General features: G+C 41.8%; 1 protein-coding gene across 3 annotated transcripts in view; it reads left to right on the forward strand.

Annotated features, from left to right (window-relative positions):
- Nucleotides 1-19,713, forward strand: part of EPHA4 (EPH receptor A4) — a 144,408-nt gene that overhangs the window by 66,170 nt on the left and 58,525 nt on the right. For 2 of the 3 annotated variants that reach the window (XM_024763269.1, XM_024763270.1), the window contains exon 5: nt 15,088-15,426. In XM_024763269.1, coding sequence (XP_024619037.1) covers nt 15,088-15,426 — 339 coding nt within the window. Of the gene's footprint in view, nt 1-15,087; nt 15,427-19,713 lie in introns of those variants that run through there. The other variant, XM_024763271.1, reaches the window with a different exon arrangement.

Here is a 19,713-nt window from a genome sequence, read left to right on the forward strand (position 1 = left end):
GTGGTGACCATACTGAACAGCACTGCTATAGACTATTTCTGTGATCACAGAAAGTTCCATTGGACAGTGCGGTGGTAGATTTTTCAATAGAGAAGACAGTGGGAGTTTCTCAGAGAACCCCTTGGTCAAATAACCCAGAAAATGAAGCCCTTCCCCCCTCGCCCCACCCCCAGCTTTATCGGCTTCTCCTGACAAGATGTGGGGATGGAAAGGAACATAAACATCAGGGATCCTTTCAAAGTGATTCCAGCCTCTAATCAGTTCTTCCCAGTTGGTTAAGCCAGGTGACAAACCCAATCCCCTTGTGCTGACAGCCATGCGAATCAGGGACTTCTTTGTTCATTATGCTGTCTTTAACCCCAACATTCTTATGCAGCCCTGAGTTTAGTGATCGCTCACTGTGACGGCACACTAATGAAGAAATAAAACACACTCTCTGAGACTCATTCTTCTGGCCAAAGAGAGACTCTGCTCCGCTGGCTTGTAAAATCAGGTTTTTGTTCACTTGGAGAACGATTAGACCCGGAATACAAGCAGCATTGGCTAATTTAGAAGGAAACACCTAAGAAGTTCTTCACACCGTCGACATTGCTGGAGAACGTCAGAGAATTTAATGGAGAATAAACTTTATCTCTAGGAGGACTTTGGATGGAGCTTCTGGTTAGGTTAGGTTAGCATAAATGGCTGTGAGTAAGATAGGCAGTTTTCAATGGAGGCATCGTGAACATTTTCAAGAAAATAATCTGTACCTGTTAGAATGGAGTAAGGACAACGCTTCTTAAATGTGAATGTGCGTAGAATCACGCGAAAGACACCTAGGGATTGGTAGGAGATGTCAGGCTTGACGTTCTGCATTTTTAACAAGTCCCCAGTTGCTGCTGGTCTGTGGACCACCTTTAGCCAGTAGGAATTTAGAGCCTCCCTGATGGATCGCATGTGATAGGAGACCCTCTCTTCTGTCCTTGTCACTTCCAGGCCATTTCTTCAGCTCATTGATGACTCTAGAGAGAGATTTCAAGGGTTCTGAACATTCTCCCTTAATGGAAATCGAGTACTTCATTTGTCTCCCAGATGAAGAAAATCCAACCTGGTTTGGAGTTGCATAATCAAACACAGGCACTGTGGAATCTCTACTATGTTACTAGGTTACAGCCAAAGAGTGGAAATGTCAGTGTTCCCTTTAGGCACAGACATCAGTCAAGAAAGTCAACATGGTTTTTGGAGACGTTGCCAGCAAGGCAGACACGCAGGCCTCCATACGTACAAGGATGCCATCTAAGCTGATGAAGGGATTTTGCTTTCATGAGCCATTTCTTAAAAGAAATTTCAATGTGATTTTAAAAAAATGGAGTATCGTTGATTTACAGTGTTTTAGGTGTGCAGCAAAGTGATTCAGTTATATATATATTTGTGTGTGTGTGTGTGTGTATTCCTTTTCAGATTCTTTTCCGTTGGAGGTTATTACGAGATATTGAATATAGTTTCCTGTGCTCTACAGTAGGTCCCTGTTTATCTATTTTATGTATAGTAGTGTGTATCTGTTAATCCCAAATTCCCAATTTATCCCTCTCCCCTCCTTTGCCCTTTGGTAAACATAAGTTTGTTTTCGATGTCTGTGAGTCTATTTCTGTGTTGTAAATAAGTTCATTTGTATCATTTTTTTAAGATTCCACATAGAAGTGATATTACATGATGTTTGTCTTTCTCTGACTTACTTCACTTAGTATGATAATCTCTAGGTCCATCCATGTTGCTACAAATAGCATTTCAGTCTTTTTTATGGCTGAGTAATATTCCACTGAATATATGTACCACATCTTCTTTATCCATTCCTCTATGGATGGACGTTTATGTTGCTTCCATATCTTGGCTACTGTGAATAGTGCTGCTGTGAACGTGGGGAGCCCATATCTTTATGACTTAGAGATTTCGTCCTTTCTGGATATATGCCCAGGAGTGGGATTGCTGCATCATACAGGAACTCTATTTTTAGTTTTTTAAGGAGCCCCCGTACTTTTCTCCATAGTGGCTTCACCAATTTACATTTCCCCCAACAGTGTAGGAGGGTTCTTTTTTCGCCACACCCGCTCCAGCATTTATTATTTGTAGACATTTTAGTGATGGCCATTCCGACCAGTCAGTGTGACTTTTATCAATGAAATCAATGTCCTTTAACTCTGATGATCACCAACCCTTCTCCTCCAGATCTCTTTCCCCTTCCCTTTACCTTCCCTTGTAGTCGGGGAACGTAGTCTGGTGATCAGCAGTGCTGGGAGACCTTGATGCCTTAGTCATTCAGTTGCTCGTTCAATGATTCTAGTCGGTGTTCTTTTCCCCCTTTGGAAGAAAGAACCAGTATTACATTTAAGGTAACTTTCCAATCCTTCATTGTGTTTCAAAATGTACTGGAAAAAATGCCTTGTGAAAAAGCAAACTGGCTTTGGAAAGAAATAACTGATTTGTTATTTTGCTTCTTCTACTTCTGAGCACCATTACGGTGCTCTGTACTTTTCAATTGGAAATCTGTCCTTGTGCTGTTGGGTCCTCTTTGTTTAACTTGTTTGATGAAACTTATTAGAGCCTCGTGATTGGGGGCACTCTGTAAATAAGAGATTATTATTTTAGATTGCCAACTTGAAGGGCCTTCACGAATCTGTCTGTAAGTAAATGGCCTTGAATAATTCAGTCAGCTATGCCAAACAAACAAAGAATGATTGATTGATACTTAGATGTGGCCTGAAATATTCCAAAATTGCAGCTTTTAAGACAATTTGTACTGGAGGAGCTCAGTGCTAATGAGGGCAAATTCACCAAGATCTATGACGAAAGGTCCTGATTTGAGGAAAGCTTTCTGCAGGTTTAGGTTATCAAGAAATTGAAACAGCGTAGCTCCAAACAGCAAAGCATCACTTACTTTGTCTTTACATTTGCCTTTTCTAATTGAATTTATCGCACCACTGTATTTCCTCTAGAAAATGTATTGTTTTAAAATTACCATTTCAGTTCTATTACTCAAAGCCCTCCCTTCTAATGCTTTCTGACAGTTATCCACATAATGAACCATAATGAAATGATGAGCAATCTTCAGTGGAAACCCAATGTGGATCCCAGTGGTGCTGTGTGACTGCGTTGTTAACATTTGAATGCAAATTAAAATAACATCGTCCTTACTTGTTTCCAAGGTCAGGAGAAGTGAGAGACTTTTTTCTTTTTCTTTTTTTTTTTTTTTCCCGCGGTACGCAGGCCTCTCACCGTTGTGGCCTTTCCCCGTTGCGGAGCACAGGCTCCGGACGCACAGGCTCAGCGGCCATGGCTCACGGGCCCAGCCGCTCCGCGGCATGTGGGATCCTCCCGGACCGGGGCACGAACCCGCGTCCCCTGCATTGGCAGGCGGACTCTCAACCACTGTGATACCAGGAAAGCCCTTTTTTCATTTTTTAAGTGCTTTAATTTTGGAAATCTCATATCCATTTTTCAACAAGCCCTTGAAGGTTCCACTGATGTTCATCTCTGCCCCAAAGACTTGCATGCTTAACAGTCCAGCTAAGGGATTTTGGAAGGGATGTCTAACAGGAGACTTTGATGTTATAAACCACAGGATAAAAGGTAGCTATCGGTTTCAAGTACACTACGTTTCTTCCCCACCCAAAAGCATATTTCTTTTTGCTTTGGAACTGCAAGTAACGAATAATATAATGATGGAAGGAAGGACATTCTGTGCAATTGATCAATGAGAGTGTAATTGGCTCTGGTGACAGACTAGTTAGTGGAAGAGTGAGACTAAAGGCCAAAGATTCCTAAAGTTTTGTTCACGAAAGTGTTTCAGAAGATCACAAACAAACAAAGAATGATTGATTGATACTTAGATGTGGCCTGAAATATTCCAAAATTGCAGCTTTTAAGACAATTTGTACTGGAGGAGCTCAGTGCTAATGAGGGCAAATTCACCAAGATCTATGACGAAAGGTCCTGATTTGAGGAAAGCTTTCTGCAGGTTTAGGTTATCAAGAAATTGAAACAGCGTAGCTCCAAACAGCAAAGCATCACTTACTTTGTCTTTACATTTGCCTTTTCTAATTGAATTTATCGCACCACTGTATCTCCTCTAGAAAATGTATTGTTTTAAAATTACCATTTCAGTTCTATTACTCAAAGCCCTCCCTTCTAATGCTTTCTGACAGTTATCCACATAATGAACCATAATGAAATGATGAGCAATCTTCAGTGGAAACCCAATGTGGATCCCAGTGGTGCTGTGTGACTGCGTTGTTAACATTTGAATGCAAATTAAAATAACATCGTCCTTACTTGTTTCCAAGGTCAGGAGAAGTGAGAGACTTTTTTCTTTTTCTTTTTTTTTTTTTTCCCGCGGTACGCAGGCCTCTCACCGTTGTGGCCTTTCCCCGTTGCGGAGCACAGGCTCCGGACGCACAGGCTCAGCGGCCATGGCTCACGGGCCCAGCCGCTCCGCGGCATGTGGGATCCTCCCGGACCGGGGCACGAACCCGCGTCCCCTGCATTGGCAGGCGGACTCTCAACCACTGTGATACCAGGAAAGCCCTTTTTTCATTTTTTAAGTGCTTTAATTTTGGAAATCTCATATCCATTTTTCAACAAGCCCTTGAAGGTTCCACTGATGTTCATCTCTGCCCCAAAGACTTGCATGCTTAACAGTCCAGCTAAGGGATTTTGGAAGGGATGTCTAACAGGAGACTTTGATGTTATAAACCACAGGATAAAAGGTAGCTATCGGTTTCAAGTACACTACGTTTCTTCCCCACCCAAAAGCATATTTCTTTTTGCTTTGGAACTGCAAGTAACGAATAATATAATGATGGAAGGAAGGACATTCTGTGCAATTGATCAATGAGAGTGTAATTGGCTCTGGTGACAGACTAGTTAGTGGAAGAGTGAGACTAAAGGCCAAAGATTCCTAAAGTTTTGTTCACGAAAGTGTTTCAGAAGATCCATTGGTTGATCCCTAACCACTTCACATTTTATTGTCTATGTTATCAATCCTTTTTTGAGAACATACCTTTATGAAAATTCTTGAATCTAAGGTTTGGTTATTTCATGTGATTTATAAAATTTGCAGTATTAGAGTGTAGTTTCATACTGCATTCCATAGGACAAAAAGTCAATTAAGACACCAACTCCCCCTTTTCCAGATCCTGTGACGTAGTTTTTAAGGCAGAACATACGGTCCCACTGCCTGTTAAGCCAGCTGATAGGCCACCAAATGTGCCTGTCCTCTGGACCATGAAAACTGATCAAAACAACCAAAGCCATTTTCATGATTCAGACGCAGCCTTCCACCCATTCCATTTTTAGGCTGCATCTTTAGTTAGATCTCTAGTTCAAGGTCTGACATCAGTTAGTGAGTAAACCACATCCTTGTTTCTTCCTTTTAAGTTATCTTTCAGCCTTTTGACTGTGAATAGAAACAATTACCTCTAAAGAACCCAAGTGCATGATTCTGGTCTAAAGACAGTTAAGGATATAAGGGGAAAAAAACATCAAGTGTGCTTAATAGAAAGCACTAGACAGACCCCAGGCTGATCACTTGCCGTTTGGTAAAATTTTAAAAGTTCTAAGGTATTCAATAAAGATCAGATATCAGCTCGTTGAGTTATTTTTCAAAAATGCTACTTTGGCCTCAGCATTGTCCTCCAACCTTATTCTAGCTTTATGTAGATAAGCAGTCCAATGTGGACATTTTATCGGGATTAATAGTACAATGTGGATTCGGCCGAAAAATGCATATGTTTGAGGAACACGAATGTGTGCCCAAGTGAAAGACTTGACTCTTCTGCCAGCGTCATTTAGCCAGGTTATTACAATTTTTCCACCACCATGAATAATTAAGAATGGCTTGTTATCACCCGAGCCCCGTCATCTCTGGATAGCACTTTTGACACGACTCCTGGAAGTCCTACAGTGGCTATGCACAGCATGCTTCTGTGAAACAAGGTCAATTAGACACTTTCCTGAGATCCCCTGGGGTGAGAAGTGGATGCCTTCTCTGCTATCAGCATTTTGATTTTCCTGTCATGGCTGACTCTTGCTCTACATGCCGTCTACAGCTCGGCAGAAGATGGACTGAGGGGAGAGGCCTGTTGCATAGATAGAATTGCCCCCCACCCTCCCGTGACCTTCCACCCAGGAAAGCATCTTTAACAAAAACTCCTACTCTTGAGTGGAATGTAGGAACCAGGCAGAGAGGACAGAGCACCATCGGGGAGGTAATGCCAGCGAACTTCAGCCTGAAGGGCAGGGCAGCCAGGAGAAATGTGAGAACACTCCAGCTGGGTCCACAAAGAATTCGTAGATATGCTTCATTTTTCCTTTGAATTGTCCGTATCTCTGGGAAGGGGGTCGTTTTAGCCTTTGAATCAGGCTTTCTGATCCTATCTTCACACATATCTGGCTGTGTGAATTTGGGTGAGTTGCTTCACTTTTCATATCTTAGTTTTGGGTCATCAGATTGCTTGGGGTAACAAATACTGGGGCTTAAATGGGATAAAGGATGAAAAAGGACTTTGCAAGAGATGAATTCACAGGCTAGCTAATTCTAAAGCAAAATACTTAGAAATTTCTTTAAAAAATTACTTTTCGTGGTCTTTCATATTGTAACTTCTTCACGGATAACTGAGAGTTAACTGTATAAAGCACTTCAGCCATAAGCTAGTCATCTTAAAATAAAGAAACTCCACCTGCAATTAACCTAGTAAAGAAAAGACAGATGGTTCCTGGGTGTAGAATAGGAAAAATAGATATACCGAAAAAATAGGTGGTAGCAAACTTTCAGCAAGGAGTTACCTCTACAGGAAACCAAGAATTTTTCGTGACAGTAATAAGTGATTGATGTGTTGGAAGGGTTCTGTTTTTTAATAATGGGCAGTTCTGCTTTGACTCTATTCGTTGTTAAACACATAAACTGCCGCTATAAAAGGTTATGCGCTGTGCATACATCTTGGAAGAGGTGTCCCAGCAGCAGTCTTCGTGTAAACTCACCCACAGCAGCAAAGTCTGAGAGAAGGCAATTAGTAGTGACACGTATATAACTGTCAGGGGGGTTGCATGGGCTCTGTTTCAGAGTCAAAACTTACACACCCCAACTGTTTATTCTGCCTTATAACCTGTCTTTCAGCTGGAGAGAGATTAACAAAGGCTTATCTGAAGGGTTAGAGGGGTTTACAGCTAAGGCACTGAAATATTATTGACAGTCCAAAAGTTGTACATGATTAATGAAGCCTTACAAAATGGAACTCTAGACCCGAGGTGCCTCTTCCTCGGAAGCTCTGTCTTGTCCTGGTTGCCTCGGCATTTTAGTAGCATGACAGTAGCGCTTCAAGAAATTGATCATTTAAGAATTATGTTTCTGCCCATGCTCTGGGGGAATGTTTCTTCCATATCCAGAATTAATTTCATGGCACAGGCATTGAATTTTAAAATGGTGATTAAAAATCAGCTAAGTATTAGAAGTGTGTGATAGCTTTGGAAGCTGCTTTATACTTGAGCCTGGCTACTTTGGTTTCCTAGCAGCTATCTCCTAGCCCTGGTTGCAGACTTTTTTTTTTTAAAGCTTTTAGCATGTAATTGCCGTTTTTTCCTCCCCATCACCTTTGCCTTTTGCGATGTGATATACCGAAGTGCTGTGGCTGTGACGCTTCTGAGTGGTGAGCTGGACTGGGCTTAAAGAATCATCCTTCATTCACTTGTTCAGCAGACATTTAGTAAACATCTACTACACCTTTGGCATTTTTCTAAGGGCTGGAAGATGCTCATAAACCAGAGAAAAGATTCCTGTTCTCATAGAGCTTCTGTTTTAATGGGCATAATAAACAAGATAATGTAAAATTCTCACAGGAAAGAAAAAACAAAGATCATGAGACAGGGTTAAAATAGAGCAAAGGGAAGAATTTCACTTTGCTGAGAGTGGTCAGGTGAGATTTGAGCTGAGACATCCCCCCAGGGGGCGGGGGAGGCGGGGAGGGGGCTGCTCTTGAAGAAGCCAGGGGACAATTCCAGGCACAACTACCAAGTCGAAAGAATTTGAGTTGCAGGTTTAAAGTTTTACTGACAATGTGAGTTTTAAACTTGACTTATTTTTACCCTTTGGTCCTGGAGTCTGCTGGCACTTCAGTTGTTGTAAGTAACAGAAATTTCAGGTTTATGTGGCACATTTCACCTTGTGTCCATATAGATTTAAACCCTTTGGCAGAACTTACTTTTAAATGCATTTCTCAAAGCGGGTTTCCATCATTTGCTGAAATTTCAGTTACTTGCTCTAAGAATAAAGAAGTGAATTTTACCTGACTTGTGACTTTGGAATGGGGTACATAAGGTGCAATTATCCTGACCTAGACTTTCCATGGGGTGGTTTATAACAGACACCCAAGTTCACAATGGAGGTATTTTTGACTTTGGATTTACTGTTGGCTGATCCTTTTTGAACCATTTTATTAAGCCTCCTACAAATTTCATGTGTATTTGTAAAACGTCAGGTTGTCCTAAATGGGCTACTTTAAATCCTGGCATAAGCCATCAAGTATGTTTTCTAAGTTACTCAGGAATTACACTTTAGTCTAATACATGGGAGGGAAGAATTATGATTTGTGGAATTACTGGAATTTTCTTTGATGCTTGGAATATTGCCCTTGTTAAATGTCACATTCATTTAATTTCTCTAGATAGTGTGTGGTTCATTTCTGAAAGCTTGTCTTTTCCCAGAGGAAAACACATGATAGGTTAAGGAAGATCAAGATTTCTTTTATGATGTAACAGGATATGATGCGATAGTCCTTTGCTTCTGCTGTAATTTGGCTACCGTTTCTTGGGGACTTCATACTGTCAAACTCCTGTCAACTGAATGCAAGTTGACATCCCACTAGAAAATAATAATTACCCATTGTAGCACCTTCCACCAGCACCTGCTGTGCGATACAGAAAGTCTTTCACACCCGTGAAGCAAATGGATGTTCATTAAATTTATCCACGGTGGCAAGAAATGCAGAGGCCATTTCTGTCAGAGCAATGAGAAACCCAAAACATAGGCCATAATATTTTCTGTATTTTATTCCTTGCTTAATCAAAGAAAGTAGGTGTAACTTGGACTTCAGAAGCCAGAGTTGTTACCTGACCTGTATAAGTGTGTAAATCAGGGGTGTGATCTCCCTAGATTAGTTCAGAGTATGCTTGAAGTCCCTAGAATTATGTGCAAAATTACGAGTCATCATCTTTATGGGAAGGGAGTGCTTCGCTCCTATCAAAGTCCCTGTAGCAGGGCTTGGGAAACTATGGTCTGAGGGTCAAATTCAGCTGCACTTGTTTTTGCAAATAAAATTTTCTTGGGACACAGTCATATGCATTTGTTTAGGTATAGTCTATGATTGCCTTCAAGGTACCATGCAGAGTTGAACAGTTGCTAGAGAGACCATATAGCCCATAAAGGCTAAAATATTGACTATCTGACCCTTTACAGAGGTTTGTTGAATGTTGTTCTAAAGGGTTAGTAAGTTAAGGGTTATTGCCTTTGACTTCTTGTTCTAGTAGTTAAGCTATTACCCATGCCACTAAGTTATGTTAAAAATGTGAAAGGCATTCTAAACATGAGAACTTTAAAATAGTTTAGCATGCTAGCCCCATTCTTTGATGCAGGAAGAGACAACCTTAGGCTTATATGTGGATATCAAGCAGGTTTTACAAATAAAACCAAAAATGTAAAGGAAGGATATTTATTATCCCCTTAAATATACTTCAGTATTTGATTGATTTTTATTTTAAAATGTCTTAATTTTGGTCATAAAAGTAAAATTTAAAGAAAAACCATACTTCTATAAAGGCTAATAAGGCAAAGGCCCATGAAGCCGTTAAAATTAACTGTCTTCAGAGATAAAGTTTTCCAGAGCTTCATGCCTGAAGAAATCATTCCCTGAAGTCAAGACGGAGGAAGAAAAGTCGTAATAACCAATCCCAAATTAACAAAACTTCAAGTGATAGAGCCCACATTCTGAATTTCCAGCCATACTGGCTGGTTGCGGAGCTAGAAAAACGAGAGGAAAGAGTACTTGCCCTTCCGTCCTCCTGATGCTCACATGGTCCATATTTAACTTCCTTTAGTCTCTTCCTTGCCCCTTTGATTTCCTGCCCCTTCCTTCAACTATCCAGGAGAGTATCAAAATGAATCAGAATATCTCTTTTTCCTCCCTCCTCTAGAGCAGGTGACAAATACTGGACACAATAAATATTTGTTGAGTGATTGAATGGTTCCGCAGTCCCTCCTAACAGAAGAACCCACCTCTATATGATACATAGCCCTCCCTACTTGTTCCAAAGTATTTTTAAAATGTAGAAAAGAAGAACTTGAATTAAACTAGCTACTCCGAGATACTCGTTTACAGGGCTTAATGGTAATGAATCAGTATGTGAAAAGCTGGCTAGTACAGCCTTATCTCAGAGAAGCTTGTATTAATTCACCAGCTTAAAATAACATTGTAGGTAGAAGGGCAGAAGATGCATTAGAGGACCTTGTTAGTTTTCCATTCATGACTCCTCAAAAGTTTATTGAGCTTGCTCTGAACTAGGAATCATAGGAGATACTGGGAAATGAGGAAGACATCAATTCTTCTCTTGAGGAGCACACAGACTGTGATAGAAACAGATATGTACTGGGTGTCTGATTAGCAAGACCCCTTTACATGTTCCAAACAGAGTAGGAAATAGAAATAATGCCCTGAAATATGGAATAATCTCATAAGCAGGATTACTGCCAGTCCTACATTGAGGCTAGTAGTGGGCAGTTTGGGAAGACATAAAACCCTATAATTCACAGTGACCTGCAGCTACCTGATGTTGGTGCATGCTTGGTACATACGCTGTCAATATGGAGACTAGAAAGTTAAACGGTACGCTTATCCCTATTAGTTATAAATCTCATATTTGAAATTGGAGACATTTAGAGGTGGGCATATATCTGATGAGAAAGGCAGGCATTTGTCAGAAATTTAATTGTTCCTAGGTATCTAGATACGATGCTATTACTGAACCAAGCTTGGGCCTGCTCACCTGACCTGCGGCAAAACCAACCTACCGACACAAGGTTGTGGTGAAGGAAAGTACAGCATTTATTGCCAGGCCCCAAGTGAGGAGAATGGACAGCTAATGCTTTTGAGCTCTCTGATGACTCTCGGGGAAGGGTTTCTAAATACGGTGTGAGGGAGAGTCTCAAGGTAGGTGATCTGCTCGTGCTCAGTTCTCTGATTGGTTGACGGTGAGGTAACAGGGTGATGTTTCGGGGATCTCAGTCATGGACCTTCTGGTTCCAACGGGCCTGGGGTCTAGTGCTTGTGTCAGCATGCAGTTAGCTTCTTTTACCTGATGGGGGTTTTCGTATCTATAGAACAAGTCAAGGTTATGGTTCAGGATATTAACTGTAGCCCTTGAGGAGGAATTAAAGGTCCTTGACTTTGTTTTATGGCTAAACTATTATTATTTTGTCTCGCTTGACAGTTTTCCTTTGTTTCTGCATATTCTCACTTCCCTGATTAAATTTGCTCTTTGGAACTCGGGGAAGGCCTAGGAGGCTAAAGCTTTTCCACACACAAGAGAGAGGGGCCATGGGGATCTGTCCCCAGGAAGGCCCTACAGAGTCCTGCTGGGTTTCAATACTTTAAAAAAAAAAGAGTTAAGTTTTTTTCCTTCTGGATGCCTTGTGTTTATTGAGAAAACTCAGTGTTACTCATGTTGCCTGTATTATTCTCTTTAGTCCTCTCTACAGGTAATTATTTTAAGATGCTGCAGTTAAGTATGCCCGTTGGGCCCAGATTGACTTGGCTGTATTAAAGGCCATGCTTTTTTTTTTCATTTTCTTGAGAAGAGGATACTTTCTTTTCTGAGGAAGAGATGGCCCTTCCCTATACGTGGAAACACACCTGATGTGTTTACCATCTTTTAATTGGCAAAGTTTCTTTGAAAAGGAAAAACTCAATACAACCACCATTGTGATTTTAATTTATAAAGCAAGTGTGCTTTCCCAGGTTTATGCAGAAGCCAAAATAATCATCTACTAGGTGCAGACTTCTATTATTCCTTCCCCCACCTCAATTCTCTGGCTATGGTCCAATGTGTAAGCTGTTGCTGTGCCCCCACGTAACCATCACTCCTTATGGCAACAAAACATAACACATACGCAGTACAAGTCACCAAACCATTCGTGGAGGCAGCGTTGAACTTGAACTTGCTTAGTTCTAGGTCTTCCGTTGAGCATTTGCCCCAGGGTAGATTCTTTAAGAATCACTGACCCAAGGAAGAAGGCTATTCCGCACTACGTCTTGTTTTCATGCCAGCCCTCCATTTTGAAACCCTGCAGCATCTTTGTATTTTTTTTTCACGTAGCAGCGTTATATCTCTGAGTCCTGTGACCATTTAGTTTTCTGCTCCATTTCTTCTCTGTTTAGACACTGCCATGCCCCGTCCTACATACTAATTACTGACTTTTTGCTTCTGTGCTTGATTCATTGTGTCACATTTTCCCATGTGAAAGTGGACTAGGAACCTTGGCAAGGAGGTTAATGGATTTGAGAGTCACTCTTATTTAACCCTGAAAGTCACAGCAAAATAAGAACCAGTGGCTTGACCCATTTTATGAACCAAGCTGTGGTCAACTTCAGCGGCAGACTAGCAATCAATTTCACTATGATGGAAAGAAACATCTACAGAATTTGAACAGGATTGAAGATACACCTTCCCTTTTCCTATCTTTACTTCTCAAACTTTGGCTGAAGCTACTGATTTTGTTGTTATTTTACCTTTAATGTGGAAATAACCCCAGAGTGTGGGATTTTAGTTGGACTCTGTCACTAATTAGGTTGCGTGAACTTTCAGTATTGTCAACTCTGCTTTCTGGCTCTCAATTTCCTCATCTATAAAATAAGACTATTTAGCCAAATGATCTTTAACATCTTATCTGGCTCTAGGAGTCTGTGATTTCAAATAGCTCTAATCATTTATTCAAAAAAACATTTACTTAATCCTGTTGTTTTCCATTACTAAGGACCATAGATATAAATTTGGAATCTAAACAAGAAGGAAATTTGTGCTTCCTTTCTGAGGACCTCTGTGGGGGCAATCTTACCTTTAACACAAATTTTACAGCAATGTCTTTCCTTTAAGGTTCCCAGGATGGGGACCAGGTCTTAACACTAAGAGAGAGAGGTGGTCGGTAATTAGTCTCCCAGGGAGATTGGGAGGTCCTGCTTACCTTGTTAAAATAAAGGCTTCGGGCTTCCCTGGTGGCGCAGTGGTTGAGAGTCCGCCTGCCGATGCAGGGGACATGGGTTCGTGCCCTGGTCCGGGAAGATCCCAGATGCCGCGGAGCGGCTGGGCCCGTGAGCCATGACCCCGGAGCCTGCGCGTCCGGAGCCTGTGCTCCGGGAGAGGCCACATCACTGTTGTGGGAGAGGCCACAACAGTGTAGAGGCCCTCGTACCGCAAAAATAAATAAATAAATAAAGGCTTCAATTAAGTTGTATAAAGAGAAAAGGAGAGTGAATCACCCTTATTCAATATTATTACCAAAATCCTTTAGCCATTCATCACTGTGAACTAAGTAATAAATACTGAATATGACTCCTTATTCGTAAAAGTTACCTCTTCCAATTCTCTGGCAATGGCTAGTCTGGAACAGTATATTCCGTTATGGTTGACTAGGTAAAGCTTCTCCTGACCTCATGCAGGCTTCCGGTTAACCTCCTTTTTCTGGGGAACATGGACACATTTCCCTGAAAGCAGTCATTACAAATATATTAGAAGTAGAATAGAAACAATAAGCAAGAAGCCTCAGATTGTCACTGAAACTTGCTTTGGCTCTTTTCTTGGAACACCCGATTGGGAAAGAGGAAAGAAAAGAGAGAACCTTCCAATTGTTGCAGTGAGTCAATACTTTTTCCTAGAGTGCAGCAGGTATCTTTTAGACCTTTGGAATCAACTCAGACTAGGAAAATTCCCCCTTTTCTGTTTCACCCTGATTCTTCTCCCTGAAGACAGTTTGTGTCACAACATCTTGGCATAGAGACTAATCTACAGCAAGAATCGAGATGGTTCATCGTGAGTCTGTGGTCTTTTTTACCGTTGCTATTTTTAAACCAACCATTTATGTTGTTTGCAATCAGTTCCGTTTCAAAACAGCCACTGCCACCAGACATATTTTGGAAACCTTTGATGTCAGTGGAAATGTGTATCATAAGAAGAGCCTGGTGCAGCCCTGGTCAGTTGAAGGACAGGACATGGGGTCTTAGGAGTCTTTGCACAATCCCTGCCCTGGAGTTGAGATTTCTCAACAACTGTACCTCCGACATCTCTGCAACCAGGTTAAACCAGTTGCTACTTAATTACCCATAAACAGCTTAACTCTCAACTGCCATGTCAGACCGAAGAGGCGCATCTATCCAGGGCGGTTATTTTTATCCCATATTGGTGGCGCATTGTACTGAGGAGTCATCATTTATCTTCAGAAGTGGTGTGTAACTATTAATTTACCAGAGTCCCGCAACAGCCCTCGGAATTAGAAACACGTTCGTATACCCATCTTTCAGATGATTAGACTAAGACTAGATAAGTTATGAGAAAAAAAGCCTGGCCGCTTCAGATGGAACGTCAGGCTTGGAGCCCATTTGATATAGAGTTGTTTCAAGTCTCAGAGTGGCAGTCGATGCTACATTTGTTTGTTCAGGAAGGAGAATGACGCTCACACATACAGCCTTCAATCATATTCCCCCTTTTTTTTTTTTTTTTTTTTTTTAATTTTTTTGGCTGCACGGCTCGTGGGATCTTAATTCCCCGACCAGGGACGAAACACGTGCCCGCTGCAGAGAAGACTCCTAAACACTGGACCACCAGGGAATTCCCTATGATATTGCTCTTTTAAAAGATTTTTGCTGGCTTGATTTGTTTTTGGGCTTTCTTTGCCAAACAGGACCGTCTTGCTTCTTGTAGCTGCAGAGAAGAATATAAGCTCCAAGAGATTCCAGAGGCTAGTTTCAGTTCTTGGTGTGATGGTATGTTTTGTTTGTTCCTTTCTTTTTCCAGGTCCACCATCTGCTCCTCTAAACTTGATTTCAAATGTCAACGAGACTTCAGTGAACTTGGAATGGAGCAGTCCTCAGAACACGGGTGGCCGCCAGGATATTTCCTACAACGTCGTGTGCAAGAAATGTGGAACAGGTGACTCCAGCAAGTGCCGACCCTGCGGAAGTGGGGTCCACTACACCCCACAGCAGAACGGACTGAAGTCCACCAAGGTCTCCATCACTGACCTCCTGGCTCATACCAACTACACGTTTGAAATCTGGGCAGTGAATGGCGTATCCAAGTATAACCCTAGCCCAGACCAATCTGTGTCCGTCACTGTGACCACCAACCAAGCAGGTAGGGATTGGCTCCACTTTATCGTTTATCTAAACATTTATGGAGAAAGAGCTTGTGTTGATATCCATGAAGGATGCTGAAGTTCTCCAGTTGAAGAAGAACTACAGGGATCTAGTCATAAACCTGTGAGCTGCATTATAATACAAAAGATACTGAGAAGGATGTTTATTCATTCAGCAGATATTTTTTTGGATACCAACTGTGTAACATGCATTGTACTAGGTGGTGGAGATTAAATGAAGGCTAAGACAGTGTCTGGTTGAAAACAGATGACATTGGGTTGGGTCATTCCATGCTAGACTTCTCTTGTAAGGGATGCGTCTTGGCCATTTTAATCACAAGGTCATGGTCAGATATCAGCACATTTACATATTATTTAGGAATGTAAAGTTGATTTTTACCAACACAGAGTGCTATATTGGCATTTGCTGTATTTTCCAACAACAGCATTAGTGGATGTAGTTTTGATCTTGTTTTTTTATTTTAAAAATTAAAAAATAACTGACACGGGTCTTTATTGGAATCACCAGGTGGTAAGCCTGTGAACGATGAATGGTTTAATGGGTAGCTTGCTCTGCGTGGTTGACAAAATGTTCCTTCAAACACATGCTACTTTTGTAGCCACTTTCATAGTTAAATTCACACTTGACAGGTGGAGGAGAAGAGTTAATTTGCCTTGTTTCCTGCCTCACTTTCCTCTTCTAATTCAGATGACTGGAAAGCATTTTCTGTTCATGGAGAGTTTCTGCTGGGGTAATTGCAGAACTATTATCCAATCTTGAATATCAGGTATTCCGAAGTGTGAATTAGAATCTAGATTTCTAGGCTCTGCTCCTGACCCACTTACTCCCATTCTTCCCCCAAAGAAGTTTCCACACTTTCTCATGATAATTTTCCATTCTGGATTTCTACCACATGTTTCACATTGCCACCTCCGTGTTATTTATTTCTGGGGATTTAAAGGGGAGGAGGAAAAAAGGACTGTGGTTTATCCTTTTGTGAAGCTCTTAAGAACAACCCACTTCATCAGAAAAGGATCATAAATTGCCAACAGTCCTATCGCCTCTTAGTTCACTGCTCCCTTAGATGAGAGTTTCAGTAAGTGCACTCAGTAGTTAAGTAAAATATATCTGTACTGATTGACTCCATAGTGAGAAGTATTCCAGTATCCCAATCCAAAGTCATTCTTTTTCCACTTTTCCCTGAACTCTCTAGAATAAATAAAAAGTTAAGACTGAGGGAAGATTTTGAATTGGTGCTAGACTGACAGATCTTCTCAGAAGGTAGTTTCAGTCACACAGATGTGACCAATCTTTAAAAATATGTGGTGTGAACAGATCCTCTGGTTATGTTTTTGCCTTTTATTTCTGCACTTCTAGGATGTGAACACTGTTGTGGTCATCGCTTTTATTTCTCTACAAAGGCTAGTATGATTTAGGAGGTTTTGGGGGGTTTTTTAAATTATTTTTTTAATCAATTTATTTAATTAATTAATCTACTTTTGGCTGCTTTGGGTCTTCGTTGCTGCGCGTGGGCTTCTCATTGCGGTTGCTTCCCTTGTTGTGGAGCACAGGCTCTAGGTGCACGGGCTTCAGTAGTTGTGGCACGCAGGCTCAGCAGTTGTGGCTCATGGCTGTAGAGCGCAGGCTCAGTAGTTGTGGCGCACGGGCTCAGTTGCTCCGCGGCATGTGGGATCTTCCCGGACCAGGGCTCGAACCTGTGTCCCCTGTATTGGCAGGCAGATTCCTAATCACTGTGCCACCAGGGAAACCCAATTTAGGAGGTTTTGATAGCATCACAAGGACTCTGTGAATGCCAGCTTTTTATTAGTTGTCTTTCGGAAGAAGGCAATGGGAATATTGCACATAGGTCCTGGGAAACCTAGGATGTTGAGTGTCTCTGAGTTACAGGGAGCCAAGAAGGTGCAGAGTGGTCTTTGCACCCCTAGAGAATCTGGTTTATGATTCAATCAATATTCTTATGTTCAGCCCCCCCGTATTCTTCCGGCTATCCTCCAGTACATCACTACTTTGTGTTCTTAATGGAATTAAAACTAGGAATGGACCTTTGAAGCCTCAGCTGTACAAGGTGAAGTCATTCTCTTTGGCAAAGTGTAGCCTTTGGGAGATGTGCTGAGGACAGGCTTGGCTCCCACAGATTTTGTGGGGAGACTTCGCTGACTCTGTATATTTAAAGATTTAAGCCGCAAGGGACTATGTCAACCCCTACCAAGCCAGAAGGCACAAAGAACACAAGGAAGACAGGCCAGAAATCCTCCAGAAGAAGAAAATGTGCAAAAGCATTATGCCTGGGAAGGAAACAAAGTCAAAGTTTTATTTAAAAAGTAGGTGTAATTCTTCTAGATCTAGAGAAATGGTGGACAGGGAATTCCTCTGACACAATGAGGTTTTTTCTCTGACACGGCGAGCAGTCCTGCCAGGAGGTTTGCTGAATAGGACAAAATTCCAGCTCCTTATTTTAATTTTCGTAAAGGGTAATGCTGGGAAGCTGTTCAAAATTAAAAATAAATCTTTCAATAAGGAGACCTCCTATGTGGCCAGCCAGAAGGCTACTGCTTAGCAGAGAGCCGTATGTGTGCACAGTGCCGCCTCGTCATCCCACAGCGATTTGGAGTTCACCAGTTCAAAATCATCGGGATGGTTTATCTTTGACTAACAAACCTTTTCTTCATAGTAGTGCAGATTAATAATGTAGGCCAAAATTCTGGATGAATGTAGCAACCATAAACTCTATCAAAGTTCCCCTATACATATTTACGTACACACAATTATATTCTAATTGCTGTTGTTCTGCATTTCATTAAATTAAATTCCTTAGGGACCTCTATAGGGAATGAAGTCTCACTCTATAAGGAATACATAGAATAAATGAATGTTAGCTTTAACCACCTGGAGGCCACCAAGTTTCATGGCTCTGCATGTTTGCTCTGTTTTCACAGGGTCCTTTCTCTCACCGGTGGTAACATATTTAAAAACAAACACAAAACCTAGAATTCCTGGTTTTATCATCACCACCTCTGAGACCGTCACAGTTGAACAGCACCGTGAAGGTGAAACTCACCCAAGCTCGTATCAGAGCCAGCACTTGAACTTGGGGAGAATCCTGCCCCCAAAAGGAGAAAGTTGCTTTCTTTTAAAATTATGAGATACTTAATAGCATTCCTGTAGTCAGCTTGGCATCTCCCCATTTGTGAGACCAGACTCTGAGTATCTGAGCCTGGAGATGGGGGTCTAACTGGGCTTTGATCATGCAGTTGTGGGATGCGGTGTGAATGGGCCAGTGTTCTCACGTGGTTATTTAAACCATTCTAACCCCAATCTTACAGTTGGTGTCTTAAGGAGCTAATAACACCCCTTTCCTCCCCTCCTGAGTTCAAACCCAACTGACACAGAAGACAAGACAGAGGGAACTCAGAGTGCCAGCTTTATTGCCGAACAGCTGATGAAAGGATGTGAGCTTTGTATCTCTAGCCAAAAGGGCTGGATCTGGTGACACGGCCCCAGTGGCACCCAGGGACAGTGTAATCCAGCTGGCTGACTGCAGGCTCCTTCCCAGGACAGAGCCTGCTCTGCTCAGGTCACCCGAATGTCTACGACTTCTCCCAGATCCTCTTCCTAAGCCTCCACCCGCACCCCAGGCCAAGAGCGTGAAGTAGAGGCGAGGAGAAGGCAAGGATGGGGGGGCTTCAGCAGAAGTAGCCCCGGAGGAAAACATTGGACAAGGAAAATGGATGTTCTCCCTACACTTACTTTCCTCCATTGCAGTCCAAACGGAACAAAATGAGAATCCCTTGAAAACTCTTTCTCCTTCCTCCATCTTCCATCTTTTGTTTTGGAAGAGACGGTGTTTGTTCCGTCTTTTGTTTAGGAAGAGATGGTTTTGATGCTTATGAAAAAGGAATAAGCAGACCGCTGGGTGATTTGTTTTCTAGATGACTTTCCTTCAGTTTACTTTTACTTAAGTGGACCATCTCAGGGAAATGAATGCAGGATGTGTGTCTAGGAGAGAGAAATGCTGTATAAATGAAACAACGTTTTCCTGACCAAGCAACAAAACTGTGGCTTTTTGCTAGAAATGCTGTGATGGCAGCCGGCAGTAGACCTTAATCACCGAACCAGTTTTCACTCTGCACCCCCTAAACCTCCCCCAACACCTGTCTCCCAGCTCTGGGGCTGGACCGAACTCTAGGTTCTTTTGTTTGTTTTAAATCGTGATGAACCCCTATGGCTGATACTCTCTACTTACCCCAAGGTGCACCCAGGACAG

Source organism: Neophocaena asiaeorientalis, unplaced genomic scaffold (assembly GCF_003031525.2).
Source record: "Neophocaena asiaeorientalis asiaeorientalis breed wild unplaced genomic scaffold, Neophocaena_asiaeorientalis_V1.1 scaffold86, whole genome shotgun sequence".
NCBI classification, from domain to species: domain Eukaryota; kingdom Metazoa; phylum Chordata; class Mammalia; order Artiodactyla; family Phocoenidae; genus Neophocaena; species Neophocaena asiaeorientalis.